This window comes from Syngnathus scovelli, chromosome 6, assembly GCF_024217435.2.
Source record: "Syngnathus scovelli strain Florida chromosome 6, RoL_Ssco_1.2, whole genome shotgun sequence".
In the NCBI taxonomy this organism is placed as follows: Eukaryota; Metazoa; Chordata; class Actinopteri; order Syngnathiformes; family Syngnathidae; genus Syngnathus; species Syngnathus scovelli.
Window position 1 is genome coordinate 13,210,430 of NC_090852.1, and position 21,852 is coordinate 13,232,281.

General features: G+C 40.7%; 2 protein-coding genes across 2 annotated transcripts in view; one reads left to right on the plus strand and one right to left on the minus strand.

Annotated features, from left to right (window-relative positions):
* Nucleotides 1–610: 610 nt before the first annotated feature.
* sspn (sarcospan (Kras oncogene-associated gene)) lies at nt 611–10,254 on the plus strand. The gene is made up of 3 exons (XM_049723468.2): nt 611–947; nt 5,824–5,910; nt 9,261–10,254. The coding sequence occupies exons 1-3, from the start codon at nt 726–728 to the stop codon at nt 9,612–9,614; spliced, it is 663 nt and encodes a 220-aa protein (XP_049579425.1). The 5' UTR covers nt 611–725; the 3' UTR covers nt 9,615–10,254.
* A 3,018-nt stretch (nt 10,255–13,272) lies between these two features.
* itpr2 (inositol 1,4,5-trisphosphate receptor, type 2) overlaps nt 13,273–21,852 on the minus strand; it is a 45,164-nt gene continuing 36,584 nt past the window's right edge. Inside the window, exons 52-57 of the mRNA XM_049724377.1 lie at nt 21,026–21,109; nt 20,189–20,310; nt 19,920–20,085; nt 19,479–19,639; nt 15,333–15,494; nt 13,273–14,652 (exon numbers count right to left, since the gene is read on the minus strand). Of these exons, the coding sequence (XP_049580334.1) occupies nt 14,572–14,652; nt 15,333–15,494; nt 19,479–19,639; nt 19,920–20,085; nt 20,189–20,310; nt 21,026–21,109 (776 nt within the window). The 3' untranslated portion in view covers nt 13,273–14,571. The remainder of the gene's footprint in view (nt 14,653–15,332; nt 15,495–19,478; nt 19,640–19,919; nt 20,086–20,188; nt 20,311–21,025; nt 21,110–21,852) is intronic.

Genomic DNA, 21,852 nt, shown 5'->3' on the forward strand with positions numbered 1-21,852 from the left:
AATTCGCCTCAGATGCATGTTTTTGGAATGTGGGAGAAAACCAAGCAAGCACGCAGGGAACATGCTAATTACACACAGGAAGGCTAGAGTCAAGATTTTGAACCGCAGACCTCATCACTCTGAGGCAGATGTGCTCGCCCCAAATAGTTTGTAATTGGTGGAGTGGACATATAACCATTCACACTCACATTCACAACCATACCCAATTTAGAGTCCTCACATAGACTCAAAAGTGTTGTGATTTGTTTTTATCAGAGCGTATGGTTCTTCAATGTGGTGGAAAGAAGGATGCAATCACCCACTCACAGGATAAAAGTGTAATCTTCTCAATTATTACGTATTTACTGAATGAACACGCGCCTGTCAACATACTCCTTGCTTTCTTTAATGAGCATATTTGAGATCATGGCAGCACAGTAGTATGTCGGAACAGACTTTCTGCCGCCCTTCCCTCCTTTTCCTTTGCTCCTCTGTGAGCCGCCTGCTCTATATGTGGCACTGGAGCCACTCACGGAATCCGTTCCAAATGTTTTCCATATTAGTTCAGCGTCTCCTCTGTTTCCAAATAGCAGCTATGGTGAGAGGAGCCCTGGGCAGGGAGGGGAATAAGAGATGGGGGCGGGAGGCCGGGGGCGAGCAGGCAGCCCAGCTCGGCTGTTTTCAAACAGTGCCGAAAAAAGTAGTGAGGACTGAGAGGTACGGATTGTGAGGTAGTGACGGGAGACATGGGCAAGAAAGGTTCCTCAGAGCAGAGGGATGGCGGAAAGAGAAGAGAAGAGAGCCCGAGGCCAGATGACGACCGCAAGTGCAGAGCGTGCCGCTTCCCTTTGCTCGTGGCCCTCTTGCAGCTGCTCCTGGGGGTAGCCGTCACAGTGGTGGCTTTCCTCATGCTGGCCATCAGCCCTTCACTTCTGGCCAGAGAGACGCCGCACTGGGCTGGGATCATTGTAAGCGTTGTCTTTGTGCTCAACTTCTACTACATTCCTTGCATGGACGCTTGTGGTTTCTTGTTACTACTGCATCTCTATTTTCACCACACGCTCTTCAACAGTGCCCCGACCTCACTCAACGAACAAAGCACTGGTATTATCACACTATAATACGTAGTCAAACTCGTTTGGATTCGACTGACAATGTCCCACGTATGTTATTTGATAACTTATAATACAATCGCATGCCATTTTGACCTTTTTGCAATGTGGCAATGTGATACAGTCTCACTACACCAAAACAGTCACGACAGTAACTTCCTCTGAGTGTCTGCCCACAAGTGCACAGAGAGTTCAACTGCAAAGGTTGATTAAGCCAATTCACATTTAATCCAAAAGGCTTGTTTAGTTCTTATTCATACGTGTGGACTTTCCCTATTGATGTGTCCATTGGCTGTGGCCTCTGTGGCCACATGGGGTTTGTTGTTATTGTCAGGAATTGCGGATGAATACAGTAGATGGCTACCCCCACACCTCTTTCAAACTACCAATGTCCTCAATTGAATGTCCTTCCTTTTTGATATGCAATAGAACTGCTAACTCTGAACCTGAAGGCTGACCGCCTATATTGTTGGCTTGTGTTTGTTTGCGTGGCGGTGGCTTGGCCTCTCTAGTGTAGAGGTCACGCCCCTCCTCGTGACATTGTACTTTATGAAAAAAAAAAAAAAAAAAACATTGCTGAGTTGGTTTCAAGGGATTTTGCCCTTGGAGTAAATCAACTTTGGTCCAAGGATGATGTCGTGTGAAGCCTATATGTGGTCTTTGGAGAAATTCTCCAACAAAGCAGCCAAATAAGGATACACCACATTCCACCTATGTACAAAATTGTGATTTATTTTGGCAGCGCCCAGCTTTATTTTCTAATGATACCACGCACTTAAATCACAGCGGAAAAGAAGCATGAATATGTGTCGACACTTAAAACAATAGCTAGAAACAAGGCAAGGTTGCCCCAGCATTACCAGCGTAGTAAGGTCTGGGCAACCTACCAAGTTAGTAATTGCTAGAACGAAGGATGTCGCTCCAAAAGTGAATACTCCAACACATTTAGAGACTCTCTCTTCATCCATTGGAGTGAACAACCAGCCCCTCCCAGTCTCATAAATTGAAATGTCACTTTGTTAGTGATACTAAAACAAAGGCAACACAAAATATTTCAAACAGCTAATCATGCCCAAATTATTTATAACCAAAGGAATACACCCAAAGGACTCCTCAACATCAACATCAGAAGTCTGGGCCCCAAAAAGGAGCAGATTGAACATCTGAATCTAACCTTGACATTTTAGGACTGACCGAAACATGGTTAACGCCAGTTATATCATTCAAACTGGTGTCCATCCCAGGTTTTAACATTATCAGGACAGACCACAATTCCAGAAGAGGGGGTGTGATATTATTTATGCGAGAAAACTTGTTCTGATTCTACCCCAATGCACTATTGAATGTGTAGGAGTACAAGTAAAACTCTCACACGAAATTTACATTAATATTCTAACCCTCTACCGCTCAACAAATGAAAAAGAAACCTTCTATAAACAACTGTCCCATCTCATTAAGGAAATTAATAATAAATACACTATAATCCTATGTGATTTCGTAAACCTAAACGGGCTAGACAAAATAAAACGTGGTAAACCTAAAAAATGCGTCTACTAAACTAGGCTTCACACAAACGATCGAAACGTCCACTAAAATTACTAAGTCCACGCAGAAATTGATTGACCTAGTCTTCACCAACAAATCTGACCGAATTATAAAAATACTATATAACCTAATTACAGGTCTATCAGACCACAATCTAAAACTAGTTAATAGAAAACTATCCAAAACATGATATAAAACCACCATACAGAGCACCACTAGAAAATGTTTAGTCCCAGAGAGTGCGCTGCCAGAACTTGATGAGGATATTAAAAATGCAAAATGGGTAGACATAGAATACAGAAATTGTAATGAGACCAGCAACACCATTCTCACAACTATTTCTGAACTCGTGATGTGTCGTGCGCATACGAGTAAACCCAAACGTAACATAAAAAAGCTGCAATCGAAAAAGCAGTCGCACAGCAACTAATCCGTCACCTTGAATCACAAAATCTCCTGCATGCCATAAAATGTTGTTTCCGCCCACGCACTCGACTGAAACAGCCTGCTGCCATTTGATAGAACACCTCAAAATGAGACTTGACCAGGGAGGCGTCGTAGGTACGGTCTTCCAGGACCTAAGAAAGGCATTCGACATGGTTGAACCATGATGTCCTCTTAGCCAAACTAATACAATACAATCTGGCTCCCAGTGTCTCAGACTGGTTCAGATCATACCTAACTATGCGGAAGCAAAGTGTACAAATTAATAGAACAAAGTGCGCACAACAGAAATCGGCATCGGTGTCCCGCAGGGGTCGATACTAGGACCACTACTTTTCAGTCTCCACATTAATCACCTAGCCTCAATTTGTACGCCGATGACACGGCAAAGATGCCACCGTGGCAGAGACCCTAACCAAGACGATGAACAAAATTGCCAACTGGTTAGACTCCTCTCGCCTATCACTAAACGTTGCAAAAACAGTATCAGTTTTACAAGACTGCACCACCACCCGGCAGTCACAGTTCGAGGGGAGCCTATAAATGTAACGGAAGAGACTAAACGCCTCGTTATTATCCAACCTAAATTTCCGTCAACACATTAGGAAAATGACAAATACAGCCTGTACACCTTCAAACATATTAGGAACTCCCTCTCGTGGGAGGCAGCAATAACATTCTACCATGCTATGATCCTATTCCGCTCCCTACACTGCATAACGAGCTGGACACAGGCAAACATAACAACTATCAAACCCTTAAAATCAGTATGCAAACAAGCAATAAAAATACTAGCAAAAAAGCCCAAATCATATCATATCGCTTCCCTCCTAAATGAGTATGAACTGCTAGACCATCTAATAAAACTATCAAACCTGACTCTCATATTCAAAATACAAGATGGAGTTGCACCACCTCCACTCAAAATGTTTATCCAGCCTGCCTCGGAATGTACAAAAAGAACAACCAGAACAGCCACCCAGGGAAACCTCACCATCCCAAAAAGAAAAAGCGCTTTTGCACAAAACTGCTTCTCATACATAGCAATAAAAGAATGGAATGAATTCCCCCAACACATAAAGTCCTGTACAAACATCAAAGAGTTCACCAAACAAACTACAATATACCTACAATCAAAGCAGAAGTGAACAGAAGTTTTATCTTTAAAATAAATTAGATAAAAATCTATGGTTTGGTATGGTATGGTGGGAATTCTGATTTCATTCTCAGAATTCTGACTTTAAAGTGGGAATTCTGACTTTAAAGTTCACACATCCCCCAAAAATGTTTTTTTTTTAATCTATAAGTCAATCAGGCCTTCAGTCAGAAAAAAACATCCATCAATTTTCCATTGCTTATAGCAATGGAGCTGGAGCTCATCCCACCTGACTTTGGACCAGAGTAAGAACACATCTTGGATTGCTCACCCCTCAATCAGAGCACTCTTGGTCGTAAACAACTGTTCACATAATTGCCATCCATACCTGCAGGCATAGAGCAACAATTGATCCCCCACTGGGTGTACGAGAGTCATCACTGAGGACCGCTGCACAACTGATGCAAGAATCTCTTATGTTTATTAGAATTTGCATAACTACTGTGCTCCATGCAGAAATTTGTTTCTTACCTGATTCGGCTTAAAAACAGGGGCCCAATATCTCAAATGCTCTCAAATGTCTATATAAGAGAGGGTGGCATCAACTGGCAGAATATTGATACAGCTCCTTTATAGATGATGCGGTCTACGGCCTTAATCCTCTTCCGTACAAGTTAAATCAAGAATTGCCACCAAATTCAAATCATAGAAGCTTCCTTTGTCACAACAGAGAGCGGAGTGATAATGAAATATTTATTTACAGCTCATCACAAAGAAGTACACTTGTAAACATTAAAAGAACACACACTTGTATCTTTAAAAATTAAGAGTGTGGAATAAATTTATGATTTTTTTTACTAACATTTGCACGAGTGTGTACAGCTACATGTATCTAACACAGACTGTGATGATGAATATGTTGTCAGCTTTTATTGGTTTTAACTGTGATGATACATACTGACAGGTTGCACTCTCTATTGGAGTAAACATCAGAGGTGTCAAAAGTGTGTTTATTACTCAAGTAAAAGTACTAAATATATATTTGGTTTTAGAAATACCTTTAGAAAAGTTGAAGTATCAACTCCAGCTTTTTACTTAAAGCTGGTCCTAATCACCCACCTCTGATGCAGGTTTACCTGCTGAAGTTTCTGGTGAGAGCATGTTTGCTATTTTTTGGCTCAATAAATCAGGGCAAATGAGGTCGAACAAAACAGCCTTTGTGGCTGTTTTGGCCCTGTCTTAGAGTGCAGCCAAGATATAATCTGCTGTCGAAAACATCTCGGCGTCCCGAGTTAGATTCTCACGAGACGAATCCAAGTGAAAAACACTGAGGTTATCAAAAAACTTTCCAGAGACGCTTGTTGAGCGCTTAAGAACCTGGGAATAACCGTAAAATAAGATGCCGCACGTTAGTCACAAGACTCTAACGGCAATGTGGAAAGAGTGTGAAAGAAAGACTGTGTCTGTGGAAGTTTGAGCGACTCATGTAATCACATCAGTTAATATGCAATAAATTACTGGCAGTCGTCAACATGCGAGCAAAACAATGTGTTGTGCTCCAAGACCCAAACCAAATGCATACACAAGATTGCTAGCTTTAAAAGAGAATGACACTCATGAAACTAAGATGCCTGTATTGTTTTGCAGCTATGTTTGGTTGCCATTGTGGGATTCATCCTGTACTGCGTCACCTATCACCCAAATGAGCGCTCGACCCTGCAGTTCATTGTCAAGGTGGGTCTGCACACGAGTAAACACGATGTGTTCATGTTGACGGGTCCATCATGCAAAAATCAAGGACATGCTCTAATTTATTTACAACCTTTGAAATGGCATAGGGGAGCTGGGGTAAGTTGAACAAATAGGATCAGGTTCTGCCACTCCTTGTTGCTAATTAAAGAGGAAGTCAACCCCCAAACTTTCTTTCTAAGAATGTTTTGTGCAGCCCAACTAGTCGAAACACTGTGTTTGGATTGTTTCGTTTGTGTAATATGAGTCATGCAGGCAAAATCCACCGATTTTTATCCATCTCAAAGGGCGGCCATTTTGCCATTTGCTGTCGACTGAAAATGACATCACAGTTACCGGGTGAGTCGTGATTGGTTGTGACCTGAGACCTGGCAACCGTGATGTCAATTTTAGTCGAAAGCAAGTGGCAATAAAGTTTGCTTGTAGCGGTAAATTTACTCCATCATATGTGTGATAATGCATGTGAAAATACCAAAGTAAATAGTTTTTTGTTCTATGCATCATTTAAGATAGCTGCAAAACTGGGCGCTAAAACTGTAGCATAAAGGTGCAACATATTAGCATTATTAGCATATTAACATTATATAATAATGTAGGATTGTCTATTTTAACAATTAACCTATCAGGCTAATATCATGCAAAAAAAGCTTGTAGTACTATCTTAATCCAGGAAGGGAGGGGAGGAAGGGAGAGGTGGAAGGAGCTGCAAAGCTCGGTAGAAGGGAAGGAAGGGAAGGTTGGGCGATGCGGTAATTTGTGTAACAAGACAACAATAGTGTGGTATTGGCATAGTAAGAGTTCTCATTTCATCATTCATCTCATGTTTATGCACTCACATTCATAGGAGACTTTTAATGAAGGTTGCATTCATTGAGTTCAAAGGATTTGTTGCAAATTATTAGGTAGTATTGCAAAAAGGCCACATAAGAAATCCATAGTGTATGCGTGGGTGAGCAGTTAGTGTTACAAATTGTTGGAATGTTGTATAGAATGTATAAATCCTAACTTAATGCTGATACTATGCAAAAACGGCAAAAAATTAACATAGATCAAAATCGACATAATCCCTTGCACTAAGTAACAATAGGCTATGATAATGGGCGAGGTGCTTTTGTTTTTACCAGGCTGGGTATAGAAAATGAATGAATAGAAGTATCTGCAGTCAACATACCCATACTTTTTTGTAATTTTTGCAAAAAATAATTTCAAAAAGTATTTATTCTTGAATATTTTCTTGAAATTGATGATGAAACATTGGGTGTGACTTGAAATATGAATGCAGCGAAGGGAAGTAACCACAAGAATCGGCTTCTTTCTGTCACCAAATGCAAAGTCAAGCATAAAGGCCCACCGAAATAGGTGTTAATCCATTTGCTGTGACAGCGCCCCCTTCTATCTGCCCATGCTTCAGATTTCACGGCTGTTCCAAAATTAGCATGGATGCTATTTGGAATCATCATCTTGCATAACTCCATAAGTTTCGAAGTGAGAGGAAACACCAACGAATGAGGGCTGCAGTTATATAAGTGCTGGATTAAGATCAAATTTAAGGGTTATTGCTCTAGTGAAACTGCATGAACATCATATAGCCATTGGCACATTTTACAACTGTATTTTTAGATACTGGCGGTCGCTCAAAACACACACGTGCATGCAGGAGGCAGGCCACAGGCGGGGTTCTCGATCTGAGGGCCGCCTCTCGCCCTGTAGGATTGTGGGTAATCTCTTTCAAATGAACATGCAATAGCCACTAAAACGGCATTCCTGTTTAAGACTGTGAGGTCCTGCAGCCAATTCAGGGTGTAGTCCGCCTTTTGCGAATTGTCAGCCCAGATTGGCTCCAGCACCCCCCACGACCCTGAACGGGATAAGCGGTGTTGGAAATGTGATGGATGGATGGACTTTAAGGTCACTGGTTTGTTCACGCAGTATGCATAGTACTCTTATGCAACGGGCAATAATTACAAGTCTAGATTGCAGCTTGTTTTGACACAAGACAGATTTTTGGGGTCATGAGTCATTTTATCATATCTCCAAGTCAGGTCCTGTGAGGTTACAGTGAAGATGACCTTTGCCCACTAAACTGTAATCATTCACCTTTTTTTTTTATCTCAAGAGAATGTCTGGGCCCCAAGCAATAAATATCCCTCCAGAAATTGTTTGGAATAGAGATTACGTGATTTGGGCTCAAAACACAGCCTGCAAACAGAAACAAACTTGAGCCAACGAATTCTATTTCCTTCAAAAACGTTATGCGAATGAATGCTCTAAGATGAATACAAGCAGAAATTATTTGGACCATTTATCTACGTAATACATAATAGCATGTATGAGTCATCCGATCCCATTTAAATTTTGGATGCTTAAAGCAATGTAGGACAGAGGTTTTATTGTCAATTAAATACCCTTGAGTCTTGCAGAAAAAATAATGGTTGGATTGAAAAGCGTAATCATGCAGCTGTTGCCACAAATTGTGCTCGTTGATTGATTTAAAATGTTATGACGCTATAGTTAGGTGCAGTAAGAAAACAAGTGGAAGAATAATAAGAGCTAGAAACTTCAAGGGAAGATGAAATACCAAAGCAAGAAATACATGACGGATTGGCCATAGCATATTATATTAAATTCTAGCTTCCAGTTGATAGATGGGGGCTGTGAGTATAACAAAAGTGAAATCACAACAATATGACTGAAATGCTTGGATGCCCTGATCTATTTGCTTTTTGCGAATTTGATCTTGCCATTAAAAAGTCCATCCATCCTTTTTTGATGGCACGTTTCCTCACCAGACTAGATCCAGTCACACTAACAATTACAACAATGGGCAAATATAGGAACTTTCAAATAACACATCATGCAAGTTTTGGAGAGAAAAAAAAACCCCTACTCCAAGCATAGGGGAAAAACATACAACCTGCAAAATAAGGTCAAAACCAAAATTTAATCCCCAAACGTCAGAAGTGTGTGGCAGGCCTTTTTGCTGTAAAAGTCGAATATTTGTTGCTTTTGAGGAGAGAAGCTCAGCTTCGTAAGGTTGATTTCAAAATGTGTGGAATTTTGATGCCACAATAGAATAGTGGACCTATGATAACTTCAAATTGCGATCCTTTTCGAGATGTGTGCTGAGAAATGTAGCTTCTGGGCTGAGCTATGAAAGAAAAGAATACATCAATATTATCTCAGATGCCATCTCGTTTTCGCTTTCAGCATAACAGTGATGGAATGAAACTTTTGGGAGTCCTTTTAACCTCATTTGCTGCTTTCTGACACACATCTGTCAGCATTCACACACTGCCAATATTGACAACGCATGTGACACTTTTGTCTGCCCCCAGCTCCTGTACTTTACCTTGTGTGTCATCGGCCTGGTCATATCCACCTTGGTTGTGGCCTTTGCTGGATACCACCACGCGCAGACCAGCAGCCTCAGCTGCCTGCCCACCGCTGAGGCCTGCGAGTGCACGTTGGACCCCCGTGACCCCATAGCTCGCACGTTCACCTACGAGGGCGTCGACGACTGTCAGGATATCACCGAGACGCTCTCGCTCTACTTTTTGCTCCAGATTGTGCTGAACCTAGCTCAGGCCTTCGTCTGTGCTGTGGCTGTCTTCATCATGTGGAAGCACCGTTACCAAGTCTTCTACTGTGGCCTTCAAATCGGATCCTTCCAGCAGTGGAACAAGGTTTAACAGGATGACTGAGCGGATCACAGCGGACACGCCAACTTTGGCCCTACAGCGTGATGTCACAGCCATCTTGTGTGATGATTGTATTACATACAAAAATGCATTTTTGTACCACTTGTGTATGTTGCAGATGGAGAGTGAGTAGACCTATTTACTTCAATGTCACAAAAAGCATGCAAGCATGCATCCTGTAACAGATTTTGACTTTTGCAGATGGTGAGTAGACTTATTTATTTAAGAAGTGTCACAAAAAGCATGCAAGCACGCATCGTGTAACAGATTTCGACTTCTGCGTTGCATTATTCCATCACAAAATGGATGTCCATGCTTTAAATGTGTTGGTAATACCAAGCATGAAATGTGTTTAATCTCGTGAAATATTTTTTGGTCTAGACTTTAGATTTAATTGCCATCTGCTTTAGTGTACAATTGCCTCTTTATTTTCATGCTAGAGTGAAAATATTTTCATTTTCAGCAAACCAAGGCGAAAACGAGCATGAAAGTCAAGGTCTTGCTTTTCATGACGTTGCAACGACGTCACGATATTATGGTGTTGTTTTCAGTGGTGTGTTCATTCTCTGTATATGTGATGTTGACACAAACTGAACAAACAATGAAAGTAAAACCTTTTGAAAATGTCGAATGGGATTCCCAGTATTTTCCACCACCGACTTGCATACATGGTTTTCATTTGTTGTGATTCTAAACGTTTGTGACCGCACTAACATTAAGCACATCTTCAAAAATAATGATTTCCAAGAAACAAAAAGGGCTTTCATTTTAAGCCAGTGCATATCCATTGAGCAAATGTGTGTCCCCTTGTGCAACCCATGCAGGATGAGGTCGTACGTATAAACCATGTTCTGCATTTAGGGAGCGGCGGCCCAGCAGGTAGTTTACAAATCAGATGTGCAAACTAAAATCTTTAAACAACTTAGTGCAAAGAGAACCTGGTGGTTTCCTTCAACATCAGCGCTGCTTTCAAAGCCTGAAACCAAATGTATGACTAACGTGTGACATCGGCGAGAGACAACGTGATCTCTATTCAAACTCACATGCATTTGACTGTGATCGTAACAGTTCATTCCGAAGTGACAAGTGTGACTTCGCACAGCAAATGAACTGTAGTGTTTCCTCAAAGATTGCCCTGTCAGGGCAATTCATCATCGTTTAGTACACTTTACCTCAGCTCTGGCGCATTGGAATTCATCTCTCGTGACTGTCTAGGTTGGGAGGTGAGGGGCGTACAGCTCGACACAAGTCTATTATAAACCGTATGGATGACAACAATAGTAGTTTACATTCAAATCATTTTGATTGATTGGTAATGTTAAAAGGTCTGGCACCTTTGTGCTAGTGTTGTTTTGTGGTCATGACACATTATGTGACAGCAAAAAGCTTAGACACAGCAAGTCACATGCCTGTCATCACGAGTGTGTGCTTATTTATAAAATACACTGAGGAGGAACCTTCCGCCCTCTTTAACAATCAAATGCAAAGTCATTTGATCAAAAACACTGCAGAATGTTGCTTCTGGTGACTCGTGACACAACTGTGACTCTATAAACGGAAAACACAGACTCTTGTTACGCAATTTGATGAAATGTGTCACTTTTAAGGACTGCACCACTGATGTAAATCTCGGCTTTCCTGTATGGAGACGTTCCACTCAATTTCATCCCATCTTGTATACCATTCACTGGCCACAACATTGGCAGGCTATCTTCCCTCTTGGCAAAAAGATACGTTAGCTTCATTAGAGCCTAAATTAATATAATCTTAAAATACAGCTCCAATGAGGGAAGCACAATAGAAAATGAATTCAGAAATTGGCCTGATTTTGCTTACCATACCACCGAAATACCGTAGAATTTCTTTTCCTCTCACACACTCCTGAAAGACTCTCAAATACCAATTCATGACATTTTCCCAACCCAGACTACTGAAACACTCACACTACTTTTATGTGTATGAAAATAAAAATAAAAATAGTTTGTGAGACCATTTTGGTAGAGCAGGTCATAGTATTTTAGTAGCATAGAATTGGAAAGAAATTGGTCGAAAGAAAAAACAAAATGGTAGTGTCGATCAGGGTTTCAGTCATGTGTGAAATCATTTCAATAAATTTTGAAGTGCGTGAGAGGGTGTGTTAGTGGTGTATGAGTGGAAATACAGTCAGCAGTGTGTAAAAGTGGTGTGTGAGACTATAGTATATGAAAGATTGTTGGTAGTGTGCGAGAGCTTTTCAGTCGTGTGTGTGAAGTAATTTTCAATGGCGTTGTGGATCTCGCATGCTTTTGCTCTCTGACAGCACCCTATTCCAATGATTGCTGTACTTGATCGGTCCTGTCTACGCAGTAACAGCTGCTCAGCAAAGTGTCTCTGCGTGGGCTAAATTTAATGGCTGTCACGGGCAGCAGGAGCAGACATAGCCCTGCTGCTGTAAACAGCAAACTGAAGCCAGGATGGGAGGGGAGGGCAAGGGAGGGGCAGGATGGGACCAGACAGGGTTCCCTGCAGAAGGTCAACTGCGGGATGCATTCATCTTCTGGGTTACACAAGGACAGATGTGAACATGGTGAAGCATTAACAGCTTTGTATTAGCATCGCTAGTGTCATAGCATATTGTGAATGCTAATAACTCGCTGCAGTATGCAATTCTTCAGACTGGTGACATCATCCTGTCATACTGTATTAATGGACTATTTCTGCTAAGGTCATAATCTCCACAAGACTGTTGTCTGCAGTGATACCTGAGAACTACTCCTTGAAGCTGCCTTGCTCAATGAAAAAAATCCTCTTCAGACGCAACAAAACCATGACAGCTTGTGAATCTATATACATTTGAAATCTCAGGAAGTTACTTCAGGATGTAAGTGTGGGTAGTGAAGCATGTAAAAATTTACTTAACCAAGTAAAAATCACTAATTAGTTAAGTATGCAGCCTTCTGGCAAGGATATGGGTTGAATTTACAAAATCGGCAGAGTATTTTGGGAAAATAAGCAGCAAGTTGAACTAACCTGTGTGCTTGGTGGAAGACTGAATGCAATTACATTTTTGAGGGTTAAATTTACTCAATTTTATTTCTTCAGATGGTTGCACAAAATAAAACCATCTAAATCCAGACATTTTTAAGTCAATTTAAAAATATATCCGAATCCAGATGATTTTATTTTGTGCAACTTCTTGACAAAATAAAATTGAATGAATTAAACACCTTTTTTCAGTGTACTTGTACATTGTTAAAAAGCTACTCAATAATGGTTTTGACTGAATATTTGGAGGCTCTTTTGAACTCCCACTCACACGGACGGATGCCCATTCATCCATTTTCAATAATATCATCATTAGGGTTGCTGGTGAGCTAGAGAAGAGAGGGGTACATCCTGGACTGGTTGCCAGTCAATAGCAAGGTCAACATAAGGCAGGATTAAATGACTTTTCATGTTTAAGCATACCTGGCAAGTGACTTCAAGATTCTGGTTTGGTCTTGGCAACATGAAGGAAACTGCTCACAAAACAGCATCAGTTTCATTTCTAATATTAGAGAAGTAACCCAATGCGCGAGTTAAAATACAATTATGTCTGAATGAGGACGGCCCTGTTCTAGAAAAGTTGTTTTGGAACCAAACTGTAGGAAAAAAGTCACATAAGCCTTCATGGCATTTACGTATACACTTTATTTATACAGACAAATGGATTAAGATATGGTAGTAGACACAAACATCTATTACTTATCTGACGTCCCGATAAAATCGATGTCCTCATTGTCATTATTACATGCTATTCCCATGAACAATTTAGACGTAAAATCATTTTCAAGTCAGAATTACAAATTTTATTCACATTCATTTATTACTTTGTGGAAATCTGAATGAATCAGAAAAAGATGTGGCGCAGTGAATGCATCATAGTCAAAGGCAATAGCCCAAACTGGACAGGTCTCTCCCTTTTGTGTGGAAAAAGTGCAACAAACAATAATCCAGTTTTCAATCATGAGTAAGGCAGCAAAGATTCGGACTCAAAAATGTAAAAAAAATATAATACTCCAGTTATTAAAAAGGTTCTTATCAGAAATCTAAAAGGAATAAAGACAACTCCTAACCCAGTGCCAAGTACAGATCTTGGTACCAATAGTCCACTTTCGGATACGACATTAAAGACGAAGTCAACCCCCAAATTTTCTTTGTAATAACATGTTCTGTGCAGCCCAAATAGTTGAAACACAGTGTTGTGATTGATGTTTCATTTGTGGAATATGAATTCAAAAGGAAAAACCCACTGTGTTTTTATCCATGTCAGGGGGCGGACATAATACCACTTGCTGTCGAATGAAAATGACATCACAGTTGTAAGGTCACAGGTCACAACCAATCACGGCTCACCAGTTTTCTGAAGCAGAGCCGTGATCGGCTGTGACCTCAGACCTGGCAAGTGTGATGTCATTTACTGTCGACAGGAAGTGGCAAAATGGCAGCCCCTGAGATAGCTAAAAACAGATGAATTTAGCAGATTTTAACTCAAATTCCACAAACGCAATATTAATCAGAATGCCGTGTTTAGCCTTTTAACATATTGCAAAGACAATTTTGGGGTCGACTTCCACTTTAAGAAAGCGAAGGCATTTGGGCTGAGACAGCAAAGAACTAATCTTACCATAACAACTCCCTTCACCCTCTGTTGGCCACACGAATACCACACTGGCAGATGCGTGCCAAGTCCGCTCAATCATTCACAGTCGACCCACTCGGCATGGAAGTGCGCAGGCAACTTGTATAGTTTGTCCCAAACGGCACAGATGTGGCCCATAACTGACAGCGCTGTCGTACAAAAGGCACTTTGTGACTAATCGTCTGTTAGCTGTTAACGATGAAGAGTCACTGTAGGTGTGCACATCTGCAATTTGTATTGTTTTCTTTCCTCACAGTGTCCATCCATTGTGTTAAGGTTGTGAGACCCTCAATGATTCGAGACGTGATGGTTTGTCTGCGGAGGAGCCAATAACCCTTGCCTCTGCTTGTGCTTCCTCTGTTCAGTCATCTGTGGAAAACACACAAGCATGTGGTGGAGCTTTACTTTGCACGCAGAGTAGACATGATACACACAATAACAGGGATCATCTGGTCGATGTGACAGCCGTGACTGCATACAGTGTTTGTTGTTTTGTTTATTTAAAGCGTCATGCTCCCCCGGCGAGCATTTCATTGACATATCTGTCGCAAGAGGAACAAGGACAAGTCTGTGACCAGGATCACATGCCGGCGAGGGCAGGTGACAGGGGTGATCAGTCACGCTTGCATCAGCGCAGTCATTCACACGGCCCAAGACAAACTTTGAACCTGTCAAAGCCTGTCTGAAAGCTGGATTGACAAATTGGGGTTATATCAGGGACATTAGTTGAGACTTGACTCAGGGTGAGTGCTGGTAATAACAAGAGATTGTTACATTTCTACTTCACACCAGGCGAGACGGCGGGGCCTAAAGACAAATTGCAAACGCAAGAATCACAGACAAGTTAAGACAATTGGGAATTAAAAACAAATTTGTAACGTATCACCATTAAGATCCCATAAGAGTAACTGTTTGGTCACATTGGAGAAGTGAGGCCACCAATTTCCTGTGACCGCTTAGCCTGCTAATATTTTTTAGGTCAAGAGAGGCTCCAACGACAGCGTGTACAGTAATAGTCAGATGAGGAGAGGATAAAAACGGGTCTTTACCTGCTCCTTGAGCTCAGACAGCTGGGCGGACAGCTGAGCTACCAGCGTGACGGTGCTCTCCAGTTTCTCCTGCAGCAATCGCATCTCATTCTGCTCGTTATCCCCCTCGTTGCTCACCAGAGAAATGGCTCTCATTCGGGGGAACCACTCCAAGTTCTTTTCCTGAGAGATGAAGGAGAGATAGGGAGTGAGAAGGATGAAGTGAATAACGGTCGAAATAGAGCTGAGTCAGAATGTCAAGGAGACAGCTGCGGCGGCAATTTTGGCAGTCGGCCCCAAGCAGGGTGTGATTCTACACAGTTTCGGCCAGACTGGAGGGCAAGACTCAACATGGAGGTGCTGGAAACAACTTAGAATTGAAATCATCCTCTAAGAACAGAAGCTTGCTTTTTGCTTTGCACTTGAGCATGATGGCCTTTTTGTCTCTGCGTTGCGGTCAAGTGTGGTCATACATTCACTGACTAATAACAGGCATTTCAATGCGGATATGAGTCACTGTCCTCATTATTGGCTGTGATGTTATTTTTTTCTCTCGCATGAAAAAGATACACTTGTGCAAGTAGAAATTGCCATCTGTCACCCATCATTTGCGTTTTGTTTTCATCCAAACAAACGTGTTTTGTTGTTCACATAAAAAAAAAAAAAATGCAGAACGTAAAAAGTCGCTGAGGAAAACAAACCATTGGCATTACATAATGGACTTGGACCTGCAATGAAAAATGTACGCACATGCGTGGGTGTGCATCTGCATGAACGTGTCGTGGGGGAGAGACATGACAAACTGTCATCAGCTGATCTTGTGTAAAATTTATTGGCCACTTGCGATAAGAACGACCTAAATGGTGTCGTGAGTGGGATCAGACTGGCACCACCACGACGTGTTTTGTGAGAGCAATGAGGTATTCTCCCACCTACTCTTATGTAAGAATATATTTCAGGCATGGTAAAAGAGATCAGTGTGAGATGTTGAGGACGAGCTGGCACACCAAGGGCCATATTCATGCCAAAATCCTTTTAAACGCATAGAATGCAATTTTTTTTTTTATACTTGAGAACGTCAGTAAAATATGTGCAAAAAAAACCCAACAAAACAAACAAAAAAAAACCACTGAATTTGAAAATGCCTCGTGTAGAGGATGCGGTGTGTTGTTGGCGGACGACTGTGTAGACACATTTTTATCAAAGAAGCGCATGATTTTTTAATTCAATTCTGTGATTATGACTGAGTTAATGTTTGGAGTTCTACCAATAAAAACAAAATCTCTGTGGAGAGCAGTGATAAGCAATCCGCAAGTTTTTGGGGACGATGGACTAGTTTCATTTTCAAAAAGCGGTCCTACCTGCTGGATTCTTAAAAGGCGACTGAACTGTTTGGATGAAAAATACAGATTTTGCACAAAACCCCCATTTCTGGGAAGGTTTCCTTTCTGTATTCTTTGAAAAGGCTTTTCAGAAACACAACACTTTTCTGTTGAAGACACCGTCATTACTCACACTGAAGCGTGGATGTAGGCAATCTGAAGATTTACATCATCTTGCTTTTTAATACTACTTAGTGCTGTTTTACTCGGAATGACTTTGCTCCACGGTTGCTCCACTGATCAATTCTTACGCCTAAATGAGCTTGCATTTACAAATTTCCACGTGCTTCTCACAGTTGCTACAGTCACAATCGCATCAATGTACTGTGCTGTTTGTAATGTGCAAACAGCAAGAGATATATTGCCAGACTTTCAGGAGCCTCAGGTTAGGGTTAGCTTTAATTATTTGGTTATCTAGTCAATACACTCAAAAGTGATTTTTCACAATTGTTTAAGTGAAAACAAATTACAATATTACAGTGTTGTCTAATGTTTCAATATTTTGCAAAGTATCGATAGTCTTGATTTTTTTATTTATTCTTTTACATCTTTTCATTTCTGAATTTAATTTTATTTGATTGACCCTATATGGGATTCTCGAGAAAATTTTTATTTATTTTTTTAAAGTATTTGTCTTCTTTTTAAATAATTGCCACAGTATCTAAAATGGCATCGCATATAGAGTGGCAATTCTGACTGTATTTTTATTTTGTATGTAGCGCTGCCACAAGAAAAAAATCCCAGCTGTTTAGTGAGTGAAAATGGACCAACAAATTGAGAGTGATGGCAACAATGGCACATTGACCTCACACTTGATCTGTTGATAGCGTCAATTTTCTCAGTTCAATCTCTCTCTCACACTCTTGCACATAGATATTTATGTTAACTTGCATTACCATTAATTTGTCAATAGATTTTCACCTACAGAGCAAAAATTGACCTCTGCTTTGTGCAGTCTCTTTTCCTATGCCGCCAACTCCGCTGTTTTGTCTACATTCTATAATTTTCTGCCCGTCCATGTGTGTTGTACGATAAATGAAAGTCTCAAAATATAAGTTTTGTGTGCGTGTATACGGGAGTGAAAGGGACAGGAGAGCACGTGCCAGGCAGGCTGAGCTATTAGCAGGCCACTTGAGATGGGTTATGTAATCCGGCTGATGCAGGACTTGTTGAGCCTATAGCTTCTGTCCTTTTACACACAAACACCACCATGCACAAACACACACAGTCAAGTTATACACTCACTGTCTACATTGAGTAATGATGCTTTTCAACCCAGTGTCCCACCAAACCCATTGCACTCATATCAATGAATGCATGCACTGAAGTCTTACTCACTTGTAATGAGTCAATGGTGAGTCAAGGTGAACCCTCACCTTCAAATTCAACTAAACATTTAAATGTTATGATACACATGCAACAAATGACTCTATACCGACATTATCTTACTGACTGAATATTATTTTACAGGTGGCTACGTTGTGATATGGGGGGAAAAAAAAGCAGTGAAAATTAATCAATTGATCGGCAACTATTTTAAGAATCATAACTGTTTAGAGCTATTTTCCCCCTTGGAATTGTGCAAATCCTCCAATGTCAGCCTCAATATTAATTCATTATTTTTTGTAGTCATTCATGAAAACTAGAAGATGATCTTTTGCAAGTGTCTGCTTTTACTAGTGTGTAAAAAGAATAACTGAACCAGTTTCAAAACGTTTGGTGAGTACAACATTGATTTCTCTCGTGTGATATTGTTGAATTGTTATTTAGTTGTTTTAATAGCTAAACAATACCAACTAACAGTAAATGGGGAAAATGGTTACGTAATACACTTTCATGCAAAATACATTTCGAGCCGATTTTTCGATGGAATAATCAATAGAAAAATCCATTCTAAAAATATTCAATGACAGTCCAAGTATAGAATGACCTGAACAGTGTCTTTGCAAGTCACTTTGTATCCCACAGTTTCTAATCCTTCTGTTGCAACTGCACTGACAAATTCATGTAACTGACTTTCCATAGATGACCAGATAAAATATTTTATTAAAGCAGTTATAAAGAAATGTATATATTTTTTGTAGATGATCTTGGAATAATTAACAAAACTAACCAAGATGATGATGATAATGAACATTTTTTAGATCAACACTGCTATGGAAAACGGACTGAGAAATACCAAATCATCACTTGTTTTATTTTTTTTTTTTCAAAACATCAGTTTGAAGCCCTGCTGACACATATTGAATTTAATGTGTTTGTCTTGCAAATTGCTCATTATAATTTGACCATTCCGTTGCCCAATCACAAAATCAAAGTTAATCTCAAACGTGACATTATGCTCTAAGGCTTTATTTAAACCCATTAACTGACAATATCAACTTGAGCTGCCATTACCTCCTTTACGTTCTGGTCTGTGTGTCAGTGTTGCAAGTCGGTGCACTGACGCTAATAGAGCTGGACCGGGTTTAATTACTATTTAACTACACTCTATCCCTGAGGGCTAACTCAGCAGACTACCTTAGCAACGAAACCACGTCTCTTTCCAGTCATGCAAAAGCAGAAGGAAATGATGCCTGGCATAGGCCAGAGGCTCAGTCTCCATTTTGGTTGTGACTGCAATAGAGGCGTCTACAACTCGTACTGTACATGTCTTCACACTAATGAAGGTGCTGCAAAAAGCAAACGCACTAGAAGAAAAATTGTGTATTACTGAAATAGAGTGTATTTGAAGGCACTTGGAATGTTTTTTTTTTTTTTTTTTGGGTGTGTATGTAATACTGACCGCTATCATCTCGGCGACATAGCTTTCTGGGCCGGTGTATTCGGTGGGATCCTTCACTCTCACCAGAACCAAGAAGTAAAGGTAATGCCACATGTTGTGCTCAGACAAGATGTGCTCTTCGAAGGACACCGTCTTGTTGTCAAATTTGTCTCTTTCCAATCCTGAAAGGTATTGTCTCATTATCTTGCAAGCATAGCCTCATCTCTTCCACCATCATTTGTACATCCATAAAACTGCTAGGTTAAAAATTCGCATCGACTTAAGAAGTGGAATCAATTCGACTTTGGGTTGTTTTGTGCAAAAAAAAAACAACACAATTTGTTGGGTTATTTTCTACAGAAAAGAAAATTGTTTTTGGTCCAATTTTTAATCAAAATTGGATTGTTTTCAACCCAGCATTTTTAAGGGTGCAGGTTTTATGGACCACAGAGTTGTACACACCACAGATGAAACAAGTCGTTTTCAGGATCTCTTCCTTCCTTTGTTTCTCACTCCTTAAATCGGCAAAGGTGTCGATGATTACGCCAAAGATGAGGTTGAGAACGATGATGATTACAACAAAGAAGAACAGCAGGTCGTAAACCACGCGGGCCGCAAACAGCGGTTCCTGGATAGGCCCGTGACCGGCAGAATAGAGAGAAAATGCAAATTAACCAATGAAACAAAATATCATCTACTATGTATACAGTACATTTCTGTCCTTATCTGACCTCTTTGGAGGGTCTTCTCAAGATATCGCCAACACCACCACCATTACGTAGTCCTTGGTTCAACACAGTGATTATGCACATAAGCAGAGTGTCGCACACCCTCTCTGTTCCATCGTCCTCATCTGCAATCGCACAATAAGTCATACAGGATCATTATTGTTACATGTTATTCGTGTAAAATTTTCTATCTTGAACAAAGGGGACATACTAGGACAATTTTTTAATTGCTTGCACTGTATACAAATAGTTACGGCTCTGGAGTGCCTCTGCACAGGGTAAAAATTAAAGTGTTCTTACTCGTTGGGGTATTTTAATGTAAAAACATGTCATTTAGACACTAAGGAAATATTGTAGAAAAAATGATTGTACTCAGACCTTAGATGACTCATGATTCTAAAAAAACATCACAGCAATAGCTAGCAACAGCGTGACTTAAGACCAAACGAACTCCTACAATCAAACAAATAGGAAATATACAAACGTGAAGATGTCATTTAACCTTTAAATGTTGGAGTGATGGTAACAATGAACACTGCAGATGGGAATGGATGGACTCACGTGTGTGTGTGGATTTAACGCAGGTGAGGTATCCTGATGAGTCATCTTTTTGCCACATCAGATTTCTTTGTGTGACTGTGTACGTGTGTGAAAGTGAGCGAGCTATTGTGTGTCTGGATATTTGTGGATACACGGTCACTGATGTTAGGATGGTTAATGGCTACGATACTGTTGTGCTGAAAAGCTACACCGTTTTCAAATGGCCGTCACACCACAAAATCTTTCACCCTTCATCATAAGATATGGAAAGCAATAAGAAAAGCAGAGAGAAAAACTTACCAGGAGCAGTTTTAATAGAACCATAACATTTGTCCTTTGGGCATGAATCTTCCAACGCTTGTTTACCAAATGAATGTCCATATCCTAAAAATGAGAGATGTGCCGTTGTCACTGAATGTTATGCAGAGTGGCAGAGTCAACTTTGGCTTCTCTTTGTTGAGTTTATGTTCTTTCTGGGCTTGACTGTTTTTTTTTTTCTCCAGCGCTTTCTCCCACAGTCCAAAAGCTACTGTATGTTAGGCTCAACAAATACTAAATATCCAGGGGTGTGAATGTGAATGTTAACGTATGTATGTCTGTGCCAGCCCCTTGATTAACAGGTAATCTGTTCAGACTTCAGCCATCCTCTCACCCAGTAAACTGGGCTGGGCATGGAAAACAGATGCAAGGGAAATAATTTTTAAAAATGAAATGGCTTCTAAAACCGTCCTCTTTCTAATTAGTGCTGATAATCAGCGAGACACTGTATGTGATTGTTATGTAAACAGCAGCTGCTGGGTGGGCGGATGTCAAAGTGCCGCTTGAAAAAAACTGAACAAATCAATTGCACAGCAGTAAAGTTCTGAGCAACTTAGGACCTCTAAGGGTAATCGTCTGAAGGAAAGGGAACGGCCCTCGCCCTGAGACTGCGGAGCCGTGGTGAGGTGAAGGGTCAAAGCCGTGGGTTGGCTGCTGTTTGGACAGCCTTGCGGGCAGGTTTGCTGGAGCCTTGCACCTCAGCTCCTTCCCGAACCAACAACGACAGAACCACGAAAGCCGCCGCTTACATAACCTGCGACTGCTGTGCTGTGTGCACGCGTGTCTGCACGCTGTTCGGCAGTACACAG